The sequence below is a fragment of the Otolemur garnettii genome, unplaced genomic scaffold, assembly GCF_000181295.1.
Source record: "Otolemur garnettii isolate 467f Iridium unplaced genomic scaffold, OtoGar3 scaffold00007, whole genome shotgun sequence".
Taxonomy (NCBI): Eukaryota; Metazoa; Chordata; class Mammalia; order Primates; family Galagidae; genus Otolemur; species Otolemur garnettii.
The window spans coordinates 24,335,501-24,356,498 of NW_003852402.1; the positions used below are offsets into that span (position 1 = coordinate 24,335,501).

At 39.3% G+C, this 20,998-nt stretch overlaps 1 protein-coding gene across 3 annotated transcripts in view; it reads left to right on the forward strand.

Moving 5' to 3' along the window:
- Nucleotides 1-20,998, forward strand: part of NTN4 (netrin 4) — a 113,787-nt gene that overhangs the window by 84,187 nt on the left and 8,602 nt on the right. For 2 of the 3 annotated variants that reach the window (XM_003783342.2, XM_023509430.1), the window contains exons 6-9: nt 8,133-8,346; nt 9,014-9,129; nt 17,814-17,882; nt 20,449-20,619. In XM_003783342.2, the coding sequence (XP_003783390.1) occupies nt 8,133-8,346; nt 9,014-9,129; nt 17,814-17,882; nt 20,449-20,619 (570 nt within the window). The remainder of the gene's footprint in view (nt 1-8,132; nt 8,347-9,013; nt 9,130-17,813; nt 17,883-20,448; nt 20,620-20,998) is intronic. The other variant, XM_012814174.2, reaches the window with a different exon arrangement.

A 20,998-nucleotide genomic window follows, 5' to 3' on the forward strand; every position in this document is an offset into this window, starting at 1 on the left:
TTAATGTAGAAACAGTGATTACCATAACTGTATTAATTTAAATAAAAATGCTCTCCTTAGAAACTCAATGTTTTAAAAACAAAATCTTTACTTTTTACCTTATATTAGGTAAGTTTTTTATTAAATAATTATTCTTCTAGGGTGGCGCTTGTGGCTCAGTGAATAGGGAGCCAGTCCCATATACCAAGGGTGGTGGTTTCAAACCCAGCCCTGGCCAAACTGCAACAACAACAACAACAAAAATAGCTGGGTGTTGTGGCAGACGCCTGTAGTCCCAGCTACTTGGGAGGCTGAGGCAAGAGAATCGCCTAAGCCCAAGAGCTGGAGGTTGCTATGAGCTGTGACACCATGGCACTCTACTGAGGGCAACAAAATGAGACTCTGTCTCTAAAAAAAAAATAATAATAGTAATTATTATTATTCTAAACTACAGATGTCTTTAAGGGTCAAGACTATTTTAATTAGATCCCTAGCAGTTTGCTCAGTATTCACATGTAGTTGGTCCTCATTCATTGTTTGTTGAGTACGTGATGGATAAATAAATGCTGCCTTAAGCAAACACACACACTGTGACCCTTTAAAACAATGTCTTCATGGTGTTTTCCTTTATTGTCCTTAATAGCATTTTCATCACTGTCCTTTAATTCAATTCAGGGGTCACCAGAGCAGCTATAACGTGCCATTTGTTAATATCTTAAGTGCTAGGAACATACATTATCTCTGGTTTAAACTTCTTCTTTTTTTTTTTTGAGACAAAGTCTCACTACGTCACCCTGGGGTAGAGTGTTGGTGGTGTCATCATAGCCCACAGCAACACCAGTCTCTTGAGCTCAAGTGATTCTCTTGCCTCAGCCTCCCAAGTAGCTGAGACTATAGGCACCTGCCACAATGCTCCACTAGTTCTCCTATCTTTTTTAATTTAATTTTTCATTAAATCATAACTGTATACCTTTATGGGGTACAATGTGATGGTCTGATATACAAAGTGGAATGCTTAAATCAAACTGATTAACATAACCATCACCTCACTCACTCATTTTTTGTGACATTTATAATTTACTCTTAGTTATTTTGAAGTGTATAGACCCTTGCACTGTGCACATTAGGTGAGATCCCACCAAATGCCCTCCCTAGTTCTCCTATTTTTAGTGGAGATGGGATCTTACTCTTGCTCAGGCTGTTCTCGAACTCCTGAGCAATCCACCTGCCTGCTCGGATTACAGGCCTGAGCCACTGCGCCTAACCATCTCTGGTTTAATCCTCAAAAAAAAAAAAAAAAAAATCATAAAATAGAAATGTGGGACTCAGAAAAGTAAAAAGAATTGACTAGAAGTTGAATTCAAGTCTGCTTCCAAAAAGCACTGTGGGGGGAGGGGTAGGTGAGTGTTACACACTCCCATTTGAGGAGCTTACAAACTGATATGACAGATGATAGGAAAGAAGAAAACATCCAATTGTCAGTAATGCAAAGTAGAACATGGTGAGAATTATTTTTAAAAAGTTACTTTTTAAAGGTTTACAGAGAAAGGATAAATCATATTAAACTCTGGTGGAATAAGGACTTAGAAGGGGATGGTCAGTGGGGGATACTGTAGCCCACTTTTCTGAAGATCGTTATATTTCAGTTTCAAAAGTTCTGTCTTTTTTTTTTTTTTTTTGGAGACAGAGTCTCACTTTGTTGCCCTTGTTAGAGTGCTAAGGCGTCATAGCTCACAGCAACCTCAAACTCTTGGGCTTAAGCAATTCTCTTACTTCAGCTTCCCAAGTAACTGGGACTACAGGCACCTGCCACAACAACTGGTTATTATTATTTTTTTTAGAGACAAAGTCTCGCTATGGCTCAGGCTGGTCTCCAACCTATGAGCTCAGGCAATCTACCCGCCTCAGCCTCCGACAATGCCAGGATTACAGGCACGAGCCACCACGCCTGAGTTCTGTCTTTAACAAGAAAGATGTAAACAGAGCTTCTACTTTGAACAAATTCACCAACCCAAATGGTTGAATTGTGGCAACCCTTGGGTGACATTTGAGACAGATCTTCAAGGACATATATAATTTTGAAAGACAGATATGAGAAGAACGATTTTCCTAATGACATTAATAAAGGCACAGAAATAGGAAAGATTGAGGCACACCTAGAAATTGTCCCATTTGATTACAGTAAGGTCTAAATTCAAGAGAATAATGAGAGGAAAGACTGGAAAAGTGTATGAAGGACCTTAAATATTTGGCTAAGGGGTTGAGTGCATTTTGTAAACCACAGATGCTTCGTAAACATAAGAATTCTTGTTATTAACATTTGATAGCTGGCTGAGTCAATCAATGAGCATGAACTTCTAATGAATGAATGAAGATGAAATTCTTCCCAAGATTCACGACCTTTTGTAGAAAAAGCAACCTTCCATGCTCTGTTGTAGTGATTCTTAACCAAGAAGAGCATATGAAGGGGTGGGGAGTTTGCACAGATGGAAGGATTTTTGCAAACTTCACACTGTGTGCCTATTTGCACTATCTATAATGATTTACTGCTTAAAAAGATGAAAGAGAGCTCTAAGCAAAGTAGGACGACTATACACCAGCAATGCCTGAATGTTTCCAGCTCCCACAAGGGTCACCAAAGACCTCCTGACTGGCAGTGTTACTGGCCTGCTGTCAATTACATCCAATGTGACCATTCTGCTTTGTTTGACACTAACTGCTAAAAACTCTCTCGTCCTTTGGTTTCCGTAATACTTTCTTAATTTTTATTCTCCCTCTTTACCTGGTCCTTAATAACCTGCTTCACGAATTACTGCTCCTCCAACTGCCTGTACTAAGTGGATGTTCCCAGTGTTCTATCCGTGGTCATCGTCTCATGCTCTGCACTGTGCGTAGGAAGTCTCATCTGGCCCTCCTTTATTCAACTACCAGCAGCTGACAGCTCTCAAAGCTATATCAGTGACCCCCAACTTTTCTCCTAAGCTTCAGATTATTTTGAGCCGCCCATTATAATTTATTAGGATGCCCCTCAAGCATCTCGAACTTAATATGTTTGATCCTGAGGCCGTTCTTTTCTCTTTTCCTTCCCTCAGTCCACCCCCAACACAGCTTCATCTACCCCAGCGTTCTCTAGCCCTCTATTCTAAATGTTTGCAAATAATGTCACTAGTCATTCAGTTTCATAAGATAGACCCCTGAAAATCTTTCTCAACTTCTGTTTGTCCTTCAACAACTCCTCCTTCCTCGCCCAGATGGTCTCCAAATCCCATTCATTCAATCTTTAAAAAATAAAATGTTCATACCAAACATTCCTCCCCTGCCCACACCCACTGCCTTCAGTCAGTTCCTTGTCATCTCCCTTTTCTTTAGTTTCTCTCCTACTCCAGGCTGCACACCAAAGAATCTGTGAAAATGAAATTGTTACCTTGTCATGATTCTGCTTTACAAATTCATATGGCTCGTTATGCCCACAGGACAAAATTCACCTTCTTGGATTAGGCCCTTCTGAAATCCAGAATTCTAATATGGTCCAACCTAACTCTACAGCATTTTCTTCTACTTCATCTCCTTCAACTGCTTTCCACTCAGGTACACTCTAGACCAGGAGTCCTCAAACTTTTTAAACAGGGGGCCAGTTCACTGTCCCTTAGACCACTGGAGGGCTGGACTGCGGGCCTTGGAATGAGTCGGCTGCTAAGCAGGACAGGCAGCAGCAGCAAAAACACCCAGCTGGCTGAATAAATGTCCCTGGTGGGCCACATGTGACCCGTGGGCCGTAGTTTGAGGATGCCTGCTCTAGACCACATCTCACATTCCCCACATAGACCATGCCTTTTCACATACGGTTCCCACAGCCTGGAATGTCCTTCAGGTCAATTATACAGGTGCTGTCTTGGGCATCTATTATGTACTAGACACTGTTCTGGGGCCTCGAAAACAAAAATAAGAAGATAAAAGATCCTTCTAATGAGTTCAGAGTCTAGTAGTAAAGGAGACAGGCATATCCACAAATATAGAATGTGATACACACAAATCAAATAGATATAAAGAACAGAGGAAGCATGGAGGAAAGGGTGGTTAACTGTCTGGAAAGAATGGGACAAGGAGTCATAATCCAGAAGGACAAGGTGGGGGATGGCAAACAGCCATGGCCCAGGGCACTTAGGCATGAGAGTGTAACATTTCCAGAAGCAATAAGAGCTTCCACGTAATGCAGAAACATAAAATGGCTAAGATGGTAAACTTTATCATATATGGATTTTACCACAATTAAGAATCAAGAAAAAAGTTTTTAAATTCAATGTGGCTGATGATGTGGCTCACACTTGCAATCCCAGCACTTTGGAAGGACTACTTGAGGCCAGAAGTTTAAGACCAGCCTGAGCAACATAGTGAGTCCCTTGTCTCTACAAAAAAACCCAAAATATTAGGCATGGTGATGCACACCCATAGTCCCAACTACTGGGGAGGCTGATACAGGAGGATTGCTTAAGCCCAAGAATTCAAGGTTACACTGAGCTATGATCATGTCATTGCACTCTAGCCTTGGCAGTACAGCAAGCCCCTATCTCTGAAACAAATAAAAAAAAAATGCAATGGGTAGAGTATCTAAAGACTAAGCTAGGCTGGGTGTGGTGGCTCACACCTGTAATCCTAGCACTCTGAGAGCCTGAGGCAGGAGGATCAATTGAGGCCAGGAGTTCGAGACCAGTCTGAGCAAGAGTGAGACCCTGTCTCTACAAAAAATAGAAGAAATTACCTGGGCATGGTGGCACACACCTAGGGTCCCAGGTATTCTGAAGGCTGAAACAGGAGGATTGCTTAAACTGAGGAGTTGGAGGTTGTAGTGAGCTATGATCATGCCACTACACTCTAGCCCAGGTGACAGAATGAGACCCTGTCTCAATCTATCCAATCAGTCAATCAAATAAAGACTAAGGCTGGAATGAGCACCTGCCTACCATGTTCTCCTTTTCAACTTGCAAACTTCTATTCAATCTGACTCAGATATCTAAATGACTGTGATTCTCTCAGCCTGTGCTGTCTTCATCCTCCTCTGTGCTCCCATATCTCTTTTAATACACCTATATTATAGCACATCACACTGTATGGGAATTTTTTATTAACCTCTCTGTTTCCCTAACAAGATTCTGAGTTCCTTGAGGGATGATACCATTACTTATACATGTATAGATCCTATACCTCTATAAGAATTATTTAACTTAATCAGTTAATTAATTTACTGTTATTTAACTAGGTGCCAGACATCATACTAAGCACTTTGCACACAGGATCTCCTTTCATCTTTATGACTGCAAGAGGGTAGATGCTATTCTTTATTCCATTTTTACAGACTAGGGAACCAAGATGAAAGGCTTGGTATCTTGCCACAAGTCATACAGTTAATCAGGAGTGAAGATTTGAAACCAAATTAATATTTTAATGACAAGATAATAAAAAGGCCAGGCCGTGTGGCAGGTGCCTGTAATCCCAACTACTTGGGAGGCTGAGGCAAGAGAATCATTTGAGCCCAGGAGTCTGAGGTTGCTATAAGCTATGATGCCATAGCACTCTATTCGGGGTAACAATGTGAGACTCTGTCTCAAAAAAAAAAAAAAAAATTTCCAGAATAGAACCTTCTCTAAAGAAGACAGATGAATGGCTAACAAATATGTGAAAAAATGCTCATCATCCCTAATCATCAGAGACATGCAAATCAAAAACACCCTGACATATCACCTAACCCCGGTGAAAATGGCCCACATCACAAAGTCTCAAAGTTGCAGATGCTGGTTTGGAAGTGTAGAAAGAAGGGAACACTTTTACACTGCTGGTGGGACTGCAAACTAATACAACCTTTTTGGTAGGAAGTATGGAGAATCCTCAAAGAACACAAATCCTTAAAGACCTCCCATTTGACCCTGCAATCCCATTACTAGGCATCTACCCTGGAGAAAAAAATTCATTTTATCATAAGGACATCTGCACTAGACTGTTTATCGCAGCTCAATATATAATCACCAAAATGTGGAAACAACCTAAATGCCCATCAACCTAGAAATGGACTAACAAGCTGTGGTGTATGTATACCATGGAATACTATTCAGCCATTAAAACAGATGGAGACTTTACATCTTTTGTATTAACCTGAATGGAGGTAGAATACATTCTACTTAGTAAAGCATCAAAAGAATAGGGAAGCAAGGATCCAGTGGACTCAGTTCTAATATAAAGGCAGTAGATGAGCTAAATTAAGATGGGGGGGTAGGGGAATGGGGGAGTGGAGAGGGGAGGAATGGGACAATGGGAGGTCATAGTGTTAGACACACCTGCTGAGGGCGGGACACAATTATAAGAAGGACTTCACCTAACAAATGGAATTAGTGTAACCTAGTTCTTTGTACCTTTGATGAATCCCAAACAATTAAAAAAGTTTCCAAGAGAAAAAAAGACAGAGTGGAATCTAGAATGTTAGTTGAGAAGATATGTCCTATTTGGTGTCAGACATTGTGCTCCATACCTCATTTAAATCATTTATTTAAAAATAACCTCAATTTCATGAACTTTCCATGAGATATAAATACCATAATAAAGAAACCAAAGCTCAGGAAAATTATAAAGTCTGGGGAAATTCTGGAACTGCCACTATGAGAAATACTATGATTTTTTAAATTTCAGGTAAACTTGAATAAATGATGTTGATGATCATCACTTAGGGGATTCGACTGAAGTTAGGGTTCATGAAATCATGATAAACCAAATAAACACATGAACTTAATGGACACCCTGTATATAGCTGTATATACTATACCTAGTACACAAACACACACACACACTTTGTTCAGCTATTTTTGTCATTCCAGGAACAAAGAAAGTATTGCAGACTGTCAAATTGTGAGGAGTAGGCAATTCTGGGAGTAGGGAGAGGACTGAGAACTTTTGATTATTATTAAAGATTTACAGAAATGACTGATTATAGATTCTAATCAGAGGAGCTGGACTGAACTCTACCCAGATTAAATCCTTCATCAAACCTGAATGTTCTCAGCTATATAAAACTGGAAAAAACAGCCAACAATTTTTCTTGTGTCACTATAAATTCATGACCACCGACCTCAACTGTGGCCTTAACACTGCCTGGCAATTAATGATACTTCACTTCCTAAGTCTCTTATTCACTTTCCCACTCCTCACACTTTTGTCACCTCCCACTTGATGATGACCTTGCTTCCTCTTTCATCCAGAAACTTGAAGCAATTAGCAGAAACATCCCACACGCTCCCTCGCTGCCATTATCCACCAGCCTGCCTGAGTGGCAGTATGCTCGGCCTCCCATCCTGCTGCTGTGAACAGACCAGGCTCCTGCCTCAGGCCAACTCCTGCTCCTCTCCAGCAAATCCCATCCCTCTTCCTTACTCAAGTGTAGTCAGGGGTCCCTCCAACAAGTCTCTCATCTCTCTTCTGGTCATCAATTTTTCCCTTTCTAGTGGATGGTTCCCATCAACATCAAACATCAAACATCAAACATGCTATAATATTACTCTTCCATCTCACAACAGAATGAAGCAAACCAAAACCCAAACCTTTAGTTGAGTTTAATATTCCCTCCGGTTTTAGCTACCACCATATTTCTGTGCCCTTTTAGAACAGCTCCACCAAAGAGCCACCTGTTCTCAACTTCTAATTCCTCTACTCGCCTTCTCTCCAGTCTTTATGGAGAAACTCTTCCTGTCAGGGACACCTCCATCCTCCATGTTGTTAAATGCAGCACTTCATTCCCAGACCTCACCTTCTGTGCCTTGTCTTCTGCTTGAAACTTTATTTGCCTTCCAGAACATCATGCTGTCCTGATTGCTCCCACTTCTCACTGAATTCCTCCCTGCCTTCTTTGCTGGTTTGTTCCCATCACCCCCCCACCACCACCAAAAGGCATTCAAATTTAATACCTTCAATTTTAGAATAAATCATGTGGTTCTTTTTGTAACAGACACGCTATTCGGATTGTGTAATAACTTGTGTATCTTAGCATATACCAACTGGCTAAAGGAGGAGTGTCAGACACATTCTGTGCTATGTGGGGGATCATGGGACCTCACCTCCACACAGATAATCTGCAGGTACTCATCAGTCCTTGTGTGTCCTCTCTGTTGCAGTGTGCTCCTGCCATCCAGTTGGATCAGCTGTCCTTCCTTTCAGCTCGGTGACCTTCTGTGACCCCAGCAATGGTGACTGCCCTTGCAAGCCTGGGGTGGCAGGCCCACATTGTGATAGGTGCATGATGGGGTACTGGGGCTTCGGGGACTACGGCTGTCGACCTTGTGACTGTGCAGGGAGCTGTGACCCTCTCACTGGAGACTGCCTCACCAGGTGAACACGCCTGGCTCTTATTCTTGTCTAGGTGTATTTCAGATTCTTTTGAGAATCTGGGAGTGCCTTGGAAAATCCTGCATTCCATTAGCAGACCAAAGATATATTTGCACATCTCTTTAAAGAATTATTGTCGGCCTGACATAGTAGCTCATGCCTGTAATCCTAGCCCTCTGGGAGGCCAAGGCAGGTGGATCACCTGAACTCAGGAGCCGAGACCAGCCTGAGCAAAGCAAGACCCTGTCTCTACTAAGAATGGAAAAATTAGCCAGGCATTGTGGTGGGCACCTGTAGTCCCAACTACTCAGAAGGTTGAGTGAGACAAGAGTAGTGCTTGAGTCCAAGAGTCTGAGGTTGCTGTGAGCTATGATGCCACAGCACCTTACTCAGAGTGACGGAGTAAGACTATGTCTCAAAAAAAAAAAAAGTTTTGTCAAATCACAGATTAAGTATAATAATCCGTTCTTCTAAGATTCTAGAGATTGTCTAGTTTATTTTGCAAAATAAATTATTCTTCTTCACAAATAGTTTCTTAAAACACTATTTCTGGAAAGTGAAAGTATAGAAAAGTAGATGATAAGGTTTAAATCTCCACAAAATAAATGCATTTCTTTTCAAGTTCCACAAAGTGCCTTACTAAGCTCCCCATCATCTTCTATTTTATTAGCAGCACAGACATAGACTGGTACCACGAAATTCCTGACTTCCAGTCCATGCACAATAAGAGCGAAACGACCTGGGAGTGGGAGGATGAGCAAGGATTTTCTGCACTTCGACACTCAGGTGAGACACGTATACCCAGATGTCATATTCCCAGATCTGCTCTTGAGTAACAGTGGTGTGTGACAAACCAGGGAACACCTTTTGGATGCTGTGAGGGAAAGGAACTCTTTAGTTCTGAAGTTTAATAAAGTAGTGACCCTCCCCTGGTAAGTATAAAACTGTGAAATATAGCTAAGGGGTATTTTAACAAACTTTTAGAAATTTTCTGATTAAAAAATATACAAATAAATAAATTTTCTTACCACTAGAGGAACACATGTAGTTAGCACAGAAAGTTTAGAAAATGCAAAGCATCACATTAAAAATAAAGTCACGGGCCGGGTGCGGTGGCTCACGCCTATAATCCTAGCACTCTGGGAGGCTGAGGACCAGCCTGAGCAAGAGCGAGACCCCCATCTCTAAAAAACAGCCAGGTGTTATGGCAGGCTCCTGTAGTCCCAGCTACTTGGGAGGCTGAGGCAAGAGAATCGCTTAAGCCCTAGAGTTTGAGTTGCTGTGAGCTATGACACCACAGCATTCTACCAAGGATGACAAAGTGAGACTCTGTTTCAAAAAAATAAATAAATAAAAGGCGGTGCCTGTGGCTCAAAGGAGCAGGGCACTGGCCCCATGTGCCAGAAGTGCTGGGTTCAAACCCAGCCCTGGCCAAAAACTGCAAAAAAAAAAAAAAACATTAAAATTAAAATTAAAAATAAATAAATAAAAATAAAGTCACCTGAAATCTCATTATCCCACTGTTAATACTTTAGTGTGTTTTCCTCTCTCTAAAACCCAGTTAAGAGCCAATTGAATATATCAGGTTTGGCAATGTACAGATTCATTTAAAGAAAAAAATATTGTTTTATTATTATTATTTTTTAATTTCAGGCTAATGTGAGGGTACAAACAACCGGCTCACAATATTTGAATTTGTTAGGTAGAGTCCCTCTTGTAGTTGTGTCCCACACCAAAAAGGTGTGCCATACCCCCACAAGAAAAAAACATTCTTACAAACCTGGTGTAACTTAATGTGTACAAAGCAAAAGCTATATGTGAACTCCTCATATTTGCAGTTTTACAACTAGAAAACAAAAGTAATTTTAACAAACCAAATAAAATTAAGACCAATAGAATTAATATTAATTGAATATTAAAAATGATTTTTCTAAAGCCACAAGACTATTTACCATACAAATATGGTTCTCTGCATTTACCAAATCTGTACTGCTATTTTTTTCTGACTTAATTGTCCTCTGACATTTTTCTGTTCCTTCTTTTGAAGAGCATGCTGTGATGTTGGTGTGCATACTTAATTTCTGTGTTCTTCCTGCCTCTGTTCTTTTATTACAGAATATCAAGTGGTTCTTTTTAGCACCAACTTGCTCCTTAACACAAACTCAAATGTGGGCACGAAATCTTGTGTCAGCACTTGGTTGTAAGGTACTCAACACATGATCCAAATTAAATTTACAGTATGTTAAATATATTTTGATGATGAAGCTTAAAAAACAGCACAAATGTTACAGTGGACACCCATATGCACACCTTCAAAGGTTATCAAACTTCATGATTTGCCATAATTGTTTCATGTTTTCATTTAAGTTATGAAATGTTACAGATACATTTGAAGCCACAAGTTCAGCAGCCTTCTTTACTCTGCCGAATAACCACAATCGATTGTGAACTTGGTGTTCATCATCCACATTTGTGTTTTTCCTATTTTATTATCTATATATATCTTAGTATTTTTAAAATTCCATGTACATGATAATTTACAGGTTTTTTAAAATTTGTACAACGTATAGAATACACATGCACTTTCCCTACGTGCATAGATTGCCTAGTGGTCAAGTTAGAGCTTTAGGGTCTCTATGACCCTAACATCGCACACTGTGCCTATAATTTCTCATCATCTCCCTCCTCACCCACTCCCCCTTCCAAGTCTCCACTGTCTATCATTCCATTCTCTATACCTATGTGAACACGTTTTTTAGTGCCCACTTATGAGTGAGAACACATGATGTATGTCTTTCTGTGCCTGGCTTGTTCACTTAAGGTTATGACCTCCAATTTTATCCACTTTCCTGTAAAAGACATGATTTCACTCCTTTTCATGGCTGAATATTATTCCATAGTGTATATATACTACGATTTCTCTCTCCATTCATCGATGGACACTTACATTGATTCCATATCTTTGCTATTGTGAATAGTGCTGCAATAAACATACAGGTGTGGGTATGTTTTGCTATTTGTTTTCTTTTCCTTTGGGTAGAAACCAGCAGTGGGATCGCTGGGTCGAATGGTAGTTCTATTTTTAGTTCCTTGAGAAATCTCCACACTGTTACCTACACTTTTGAAATGTTTTTGGTAGTTGGTTATGGGGACCCACATCTGTGGTCATAGCTATTCAGGAGGCTGAGGTGGGGTGGGAGGATTGCTTAAGTCCAGGAGCTCAAGATTGTAGGTAGTGTGCTACGATCGTGCCTCTGAATAGTCACTGCACTCAATCCTGGGTAACAGAGAGACTACATCTTAAATAAATAAAATAATTTTTGACCTGAATATATAATTTTCTTGAGATGTATCTATCATATTACATAATATACCACTCTTTATTCTCCCATTGTTTGCCATTTAGGAAATTTTCAATTTCTAATTTTCCACCCTTATAAATGATACTACCGTGAGTGTTCTCTTATCTGTGACTTTATACAGTGGAGAAGGAGTTTCAGGCTAGTCACTCTAAGAATAGTTTTTACAGTTTAATGGTTTCAGTTTAAATGGTCATATAAGTATCCGTCTTTAATGCATGGCCATTCAGGTTTCCTTTTCTGTGAATTTCCTATTTGTAATTTTCCTACCAAAATTTGTAAGAGTTCTTCATAAATTCATACGTTTGTCCAACAAGTACTTACTGAGTATCTATCACTTGGCAGAGTTATGAATACAGTAAGTGAGCAAAACAGATGACTTCATCCCTGCCTACGTGAGGCTTACATTCTGGTGAAGGAAGACAGCTAATAAACAAATAAAATATTTAGTATAATAGTAAAACAAAGCAGGGATGGGGGATAAGAAGAATTGGGAGGGGCATACTTTTAAATAGGGTGATCAGGGTAAGCTCAGTGAAAGGTGATGTGGAGGGGGTAAAAAAAATACCTGAAGATGGTAAGGGAGTGAGCTATGCAAATAACAGAGGAAAGTTTGGGCAGAAGATAAAGCAGGATCGGCCTGCTTATTCAGGAACAGCAAGGAGGCCAGTGTGGCCGGAGCAGAGTGTGCCAGGGGAGAGCTGTGGGAGAGAAGATAATAAGGGCTGTATAGGCCGCTGAATGGACTTTGTTGGGTAAAGTCCAAGTTGTAGTTGAGCCCTTCCCCCAGGAGGTATGCCATACACACCTACACTGTATCCGTTAGGTGAGAGTTTACAAGCCTCCCCTCTCCTCCCCTCTCCCCCTTATTTGAATTTAATTGTGTTTTTCTCTTGTGTGGGTGTGTAGTCATTCATCTACTCATTTCATATTGATTGCATTGGATGCTTGCTTTTCCACTCTTGTGATACTTTACTTAGGAGGATGTTCTCCAAATCCATCCAGGTAAATATAAAAGATGTAAAGTCTCCAACTGTCTTTATGGCTGAATAGTATTCCATGATATATATATCCATAGTTTATTTGTCCATTCTTGAGTTGATGGGCACTTGGGTTGTTTCCACATCTTGTCTATTGTGAGTTGAGGTGAGCTGTGATAAACATTCTAGTGCAAATGTCCCTATGGTAAAATTACTTTTTTCTGGGTAGATACCTAGTAACGGGATGTGGGATCAGATGGAAGGTCTACTTTTAGCTCTTTGAGGATTCTCCATATTTCCTTCCAAAAAGGCCTCAGTCTCTTTTCATCAGCAAGGACAGCCTTACCCAATCTCTGTCTTTAAAAAGTGAACCTAACCATTATTTCTTTTTAGTTTTGTTTCCCCTTAGGATCTGAGCTACTGCCTAATTCTAAAACCAGGCCCAAAGACCTATGATTTTGGGCCCTTCTCCTTTGCATATCTATTTATTAATAATCCACAGAGATATTTACCTGTATCTAACATTGCTGTATGTTTGAAGCTAAAGATGTGTTAAAGTATAAATTTACAGTTATGTCAAGAATGTCTATGATACTTTTCCATAACATTTTATTATAAAAAATTTCAGATATTCATAGAAATTTTTTAAAGAGTTACATGCCCATACACCAGCCACCTTGGTTCTATCCACCCATCAATGCATATTTTAGATCACAAAGAAACTACAATTTTAAAATATTCTCATACAGAACTTAGGGACCTTCAAAGAATCAAGAACCCAGATCTGAGAACCACTGTTATTTGCCATATGTACCATGGTTTTTTCACTTAACATAACCTTATGATAATTTTTCTAATGGCTTCATTTTAAATCATAACAGGAAAGAAAGTGGAAAGATAAGGTAATATGACATTGTCACATAGTTACATTGTCATAGTTTTTTTCAGCATTTGAAAAAAACAAATATTTGCATTAATTTCTTGCCTTAATGCTGCATTAAATTTTATGATTTGAATGTTAGCAGCCTCTTTAAAAAGTTTTCTTCTATTTTTCTAGTAAAATCACTTTTCGTAATTCTCCAGCTCTGTCTTCTAAACCAAATCTGTGATAATCCAGGGTGTAGCACTATAGAACATTCACTGAGCCAATCATTCATGTCATTAGGGGGCTGGCAGCATGCCAACTGAGCACATAAAGTGCTGGCACCAGAGTGACTCCAGACTCTGATGTCCACAGCAGCTGTTAGGTCTATGATGTCCCCAGGGAGTCTCTGAAATTCATCTGGTTGAGCTCCAGATCGAGGACAACTTTGTTCAGTGTCCTGCACTGAGTATAGAGGAGTGCCCTGGGGCACCCTTTTCAACAACAAAAGAGTGATACCCAGTTTCTTAAGCACCCAAAAAAAAAAGGTTCATTCCCAAATCAAGGAGCTATCTACCTATTTCCTTATCATAAGTTTCCATAAAGACAGCTTCCAGCTAGGAGTGTAATGAACTACACCAACAAAATGCCCTTAATTTCTACTACTTCTTGTGAGGTAGAAACACCAGATGTCAGATTTCACTTCCTGAATAACAAAACTGACTTTAACTAGTATCATGGAACTGTAAACAATGTTCATTTTTTCCAGTGTTCTAATAACCTAGTATGACTAAACAGGTTTTTCTCCCCTTCCAGATTTCTTTTAAGAAAATACATCTGGTACCCAGGCGGGTATCTCATGCCTATAATCCTAGCACTCTGGGAGGCTGAGGCAGGAGGATCCCTTGAGCTCAGAAGTTCAAGATCAGCCTGAGCAAGAGCGAGGCCCCATATCTACTAAAAAATAGGAAAAAAAAAAAAACTAGCCCAGCATTGTGGTGGGCATCTGCAGTCCCAGCTACTCTAGAGGCTGAGGCAGGAAGATCACTTGAGCCCAGGAGCTTGAGGTTGCTGTAAACTAGGCTGACACCATGGCACTTTAGCCATGAAGTCAGAGACTTCAGTGAGACTCTGTCTCAAAAATATATATATAAAATAAAAAATATATCTGCATTGAAGCCTGACCAAGCATATGAAAAAAGAGTATTGGCAAGCAGCCAAAGAAAGGCCTTCAAATAATAGACCTATATATGTTCTTACACCCTGAAAGACTCGAGAGAAGAACACTGTTTTGAGCAATAGTGTAAGCCATTTGAGGTCCAACTGGGTTTCAGAGCATGGTGGTTACCATACTGCCCTGCTTTGGTGGAATTATCAAAGGTCATCAGCTGTTCACTTAGAGTACCACGATTTCTGAATGAGTAATCCTCTCTGCTATGTTTTGATTACAAACACTATTAACTAACAATCACAATGGCTGATTTTAAGCATCTTTAATTTCTCTTTCCCAGTAGTTAATTCCACTGTGATTTTCCACTTGTAAATCTCATTCTCTGGTTTCTATAAGCAGCTTTAGTTGGAGCCAATATATCAGTATTTTCCATGGTGCTATTTCCACCTACCCAGTCTCACTAGAATCCACTCATTTCCACCTGGATGTTCTGTCAGCTTCTCTACTTCATTATATTCTCCTCATACTAGACCTGTTTTTTTTTCTCTCTTTTTGTCTAACCAGATCCATTTTCCTTTCTTTCTATTTCTGTGGTAACTCAAAGCAATTTTTCTTTATTTTTTTTTTTTTTATTGAATGGTAACTATGTACATTAATGCACTTCTGGGGTACAGTGTGGGGAAAAGCAATTTTTCTATGGAAGAGCACTTTGTCCCATTTAATATAGTCTTGGAGAAGCCAATAGATGTTCTCTCTCCAGAATTTAAATCTTCGGGTGAAATGACACAGTCAAAAAAAAAAATGATTAAAAGTTCATGGTTCCAAGAGCAAAGCTATAAAAGAGATGGCCAAATAGTTCCTGCTACCCAGATCCTGGTGCTCTCCTGATTCTTGTCTTTCTGAGTTCTGATTCTTCAGCTTTTTCCTTTTTTTCACTCCTTGCAATAATTAAGTTAGAAATTCGATTGTTACCACAAAACCATAAATTGTTCTCCATCTCCTAACCTGTTTCCATCAGTGATACTAATCCTCTTGGTCACCTTGGCTGAAAACTTCATTTTCATGACGTTGATTTTTATGCTTCCTTTTCTCCTGGCCTCATTCAATGCAGTGACAAGAGCTGTAGGCTCAAATTCTATGGCATCTCTTGAGATTTCTTCCTTTATAGAGCCATAGGCACCTCTCTAGTTCAGACCCACATTAGATCTGATTTGATAGACAATATAACAGACACATCAAGGCCTCCAGATTCCCTCAGACCGACACTTAAAATACAGCTTTTCTCATTAGCTGTGCTGCTGCCTTAGGCAGACTAGCTAACTTCTTTGAGACTTTACTTTTCCAGTTGCAATACCTAGCTCCTAAGGTTATTATAAATATTCAGTAAGATCATTTTATCATTTGTGGCTTATAATTGGCACTCAAATTAATTACTGCTATTGTTATAACTGATTCCATTAGCCTGTAATGCGTTCCTGCCTTCATTTTCTCTTCATTTCCGATACTTTTGACATGGTAATACCAGATTAATTTTTATATATCTGTATTTTTTAATTGACGTAACTTCTCTAAGCTGATAACTTTGAAAACCTCCCTTTATCTAACAAACTAAATTCAGGCCCCAGTTGCACATCAGTCAAGGTCCTCCGTCCTCCCTCCTACTATTCTTGACTCCATCTGTGTGCCACATCGACAGGGCCACTGACTCTTCCGTGACCACACTCTGCCCTTTTCTCTCTTGCCTTTCTTTGCTCACTCTTTGATCTCTACGTTCCTATCAAATTTCTACCTGTTAAGATCTGAAATGTAAGATGCTTAGAAAGGTGCCTGGCAGTCTATGTGCTCCTCAGTAGGTGTTAGCTGATATTATGGTCACCCAGTGTCTATGAAATGCAGTGCATGAGGGCAGGTGGGGATGGGGGAAAGAAGGGAGGAAATTACGTCAGATGGTTAAGTCAGTAGACATGAAAATCCTACCCATTCTGGACTCTAGGAATATCAAGATGAATGAGACATAACCATGGTCCTCAAGGGGCACAGTCAAGAGAGGAAAAAAAAATACATAAATTAGTGTGAGAATGCTATATACACACTATGTTCAAAGGCATTTTGAAAGTCTTTCACAGGGCCTGGCAAATCTCTCACACATAATAATTGTAATACATCATTTCACCTGTTGAGAGAAAATATCCTACTTATTCTGCAAAGTTCATTTCAGATTCTTTTTCAGCCACGAAGCCTTTTCCCATCTTCCCAAACATATGTGACCCTTCCACCCAAGTATATTGTTCCTCTCTTAGACCACTTATCACTTTTTATACACTTGCTGTATTCACCGTACTGAATTGTAAGGCTTAAGGTAAGAATTGTATCTTGCTAATCTTTATGGTGTTAGAGAATATATAGCACCATGTCTTGTACATTATAGGTGCTCAGTAAATACTTTTAAATTTGAATGGCATCACCTTCAATGGACTGACAGATCATTTTATTTTATTCAGCTTTTTTTGAGAACATTAATTGTAAAAAGACACTCGTCTCTTCTACAGATTATCCATTCAATTGTTGCTTTCCGTTAGCATGGAATATTAATACCAGGCTGTATCTACCATAATATCAATTACAAGCGTTGAAATATATCATTGTTTCTACCTTCTAAATTTCTCTTCTATCAATACTTTATAGGGTCTTGCTGCTATCACCCAGGCTAGAGTGGAGTGGCATGACCATAGCTCACTGTAGCCTTAAACTCTTGAGCTTCAGTGATCCTCCCACCTTAGCCTCCCAAGTAGCTAGGACTACAGGAGAATACCATACACCTGACTAATTTTTTGTAGACAGGATCTCACTATGTTGCCCAAGCCGGTCTTGAACTCCTAGCCTCAAGCAAGCCTCCCAAAGTTCTGGGATCACAGGTATAAGCCACTGTGCTTAGCTGATGATTTGTTTGAATGATTTTGATGACTTCTTAGTATTTATGAATTATGTTTATAAATTGAGTAAGGCTTAAAGAGTGTGTTACCTGGGTTTGCTTGCTGATGTGTTATTTTTTTTTCTTTCTGTCTAATAACTAACACCATTCCATTTACTTTCTGTAGGTAAATGTGAATGTAAGGAACAGGTATTAGGAAATGCCAAGGCCTTCTGTGGAATGAAATATTCATATGGTGAGTCTGAAACCCTTGAATGATCTGAGAACCTATTCACACTATGTACAGAGAATTTTTAAGGGAATGGGAGGCCTGGCTGATGACATTCTCAATAAATCAAAGCATTAGCCTTACACAGTAATACATACATGCTAAACATATTCCAGTCTTGAGCTAGATTTTCCTAACATAGATGGTGTTGAATGTCTTGGGGAAGACAAGATGCTTGTAGTACAGAGGCAGAGTTCTTATACTGTAGGAAAAGAGGCAAAGAACAAAAATAAAAAGTCATGACACATAATCCTTCTCACGAATGCTTCTTGCCTTATTCATCTACAAAAGAAGTCCCTAGCTGGCTTGTCATGTGGTAATACTAAGAAGAAATCAGTTTAAGGCAATATGTCACAATGATTAAGAGGACAAGCTCTGGACTGTTTGATTTCTGGCTTACTAGATGAGCCTCTTCAAACGTGTTTCCTCTCTAATCTTGTTTCCTCGTTTATAAAATAGGGACCATGCTGCTTCATGCACTAAATGAGATTTTTAAAAGCATGAGCATATTACCTAGTGCAGGCGTCCTCAAACTACGGCCCACGGGCCACATGCAGCCCGCCTAGGACATTTATCCAGCCCACTGGGTGTTTTTGCTGCTGCTGCCTGTCCTGCTTAACAGCCGCCTCGTCCCAGGGCCCACAGTCCGACACTCCAATGGTCTGGGGACAGTGCACTGGCCCCCTGTTTAAAAAGTTTGAGGACCCCTGACCTAGTGCATACTAGATGCTCAATCAGTGGTAGGCAGGAGGAAGAGGATGTATATCTGTCAGGCTCTGAGACTAGCTGCCCACCTGGGTCTCCTCCCCAACCTCTTGCATTCTCCAGGCTCCCCTACTTTCCAAATATGAGGAAAATACAGCATCTAGAAAAAGGAAAATGGCACTGCCCTAAGTAAAGACTATGACTATCTTTAAATTCTAAATGGCTTTATATTTAATATTAAATATATTAAGATATCGTATCTTGTGAACATAGTCTTGACTAGTGTCTGAGGCTTTTTATTGCTCTACAATGTACAATATACAGCCTAAAATATGCATCACAATGAAAAGGAAGTTTTAAGTCGTGATTTATGAAACCAAGTTTTTAGGTTCTTGATAACATTGTATTTAACCTCATAAAAGATTTTTAAAAAGCAAATGGTAAACACCTTGTCTTATCTAAAATTATTAATACATGCACATTTCCCTCTTCTTACCACCCAACTGGCTACATAATAGAAGAAAACTTTTGAAATGTATAGCGCCCAGTAAAGGAAAGGCAATTTACTGCCAAAAACAAAAACATCCTAATTTAGTCCAAAGCCAGTTAGTTCAGTGAAAGTATCAACTGGTTCTCACAATCATGTAGATATGGGGAGCTCTCTGACTGAATTTCAAACAATCTTTTAATACAATCATATTAATTTTCTACCTAAAAGAACTCAAATGTTCTTAATGATGTAATGAAATGCCTTGGCCTTATTAAGTACAACACTCCTACAGACTTCAAAAATAACTGGCCTTCCCCCTCCCCATTCTCTTGCTTTATGGGAACAAACACTGGATTTATTTCTTTATTCCTATAGCAGATATTTATTGGGTGGCAGTAGTGAACAGACAGGGTCCCTGCTTTCCTTGAGCTTCCAGTCTAGTGGAATGATAGTGACATTACACTGCATCCTTCATGCATTTCTCAAACTCTACTGCTAACTACCCAGTTTAATTTCTTTAAATTAGCTTCAATACACATAAAGTGAGACAAGATGAGCTCTGAAGACCCCTTAGAAAACTGAAATTTGATGATTCAATAAAGACAGCTGTCTGACAATTATATTTTCACAGTGTAAGACTAACCAAGATAGGGTTATCTTGTTACACACAATCTTCCATCAAGATGTTCCTGTCCCACCCTAACTTATTGTACAGCTTAACCCCTAGCACATCTATTTCATAGATGGAGGAGCATATTGGAATCCTGAGTCATACACAACACTGGAGTCCTATCATGATGCAGAGATAGCTTCCTTAACCCCGTTTAGCTTGCATTTTATACCTGGGGAAGAATATTAAGTATTCTATAATATTATTCAATCTCTTTAGAATATATTAAATACATTCTGGCAGTCACAGTTTGCTATCTATTAATACACAGCCAGCCATAATAGTAGGATATAGTCAGAATCTAAATAAAAGCCAAGATAAGTCTACTTCCTATGTTTCTTCTTTCTATTTAGATTTGATAGCTCAATGTATTTAAGATTATATTTGCAGTAGGCAAATTGTTGATACTCTCAGCATAGTGATTTGAGAGGCAGTAGCATCTCAGATTGCCTAAGAAAGAAGAATATAGCCAGTGTATATGAATGAAATGAAACCACTGTGAAAATGAATGAGCCTAATGATTTTTAAAACAAATTTCCTCATTTATATCATCATGAATTCACCTTACCATTATATTCTGAAATGCATATTTAAATTGTTTTTCAAACTTCAAAAGATAATACAAATAATGTGAAATTCCATGTATTTTGACTTGTGTGTTGTTACAGTGCTAAAAATAAAAATTTTATCAGCTCATGATAAAGGTTCTCATGCTGAGGTCAATGTGAAGATAAAAAAAGTCTTAAAATCTACCAAATTGAAGATTTTACGAGGAAAGCGAACATTATATCCAGAATCATGGACGAACAGAGGCTGCACTTGTCCAATTCTCAATCCTGGTGAGTTTCCTATCTTTTTCTTTTCTCCCATGGACTTTTTTTTTTTAAACTTCATTCAAATTAATATGCAGGTACAATATGTAGGTTACATGGTTCTCACTTCCAGGGTAAAGTTCCATTTGTAGAAGAGCCCCTCACCCAGGGGGTGTGTTATACACCCTCACAATGTGCACGTTAGGGGAGAGCCCGCCTCCTGCCCTCCCTCCTTCTGCCATACATCCTCCCCTTCCCCTCTTCCCTCCTCCCTCTATCCCTGAACTGGACTATAATAGTGTTTTATTGTTCTTACGAACATGTAATTATTTACATATTGATTTCATGTTAGTATGGAGTACACTGGATATTTATTTTTCCATTCTTGCTATACTTTACTAAGAAG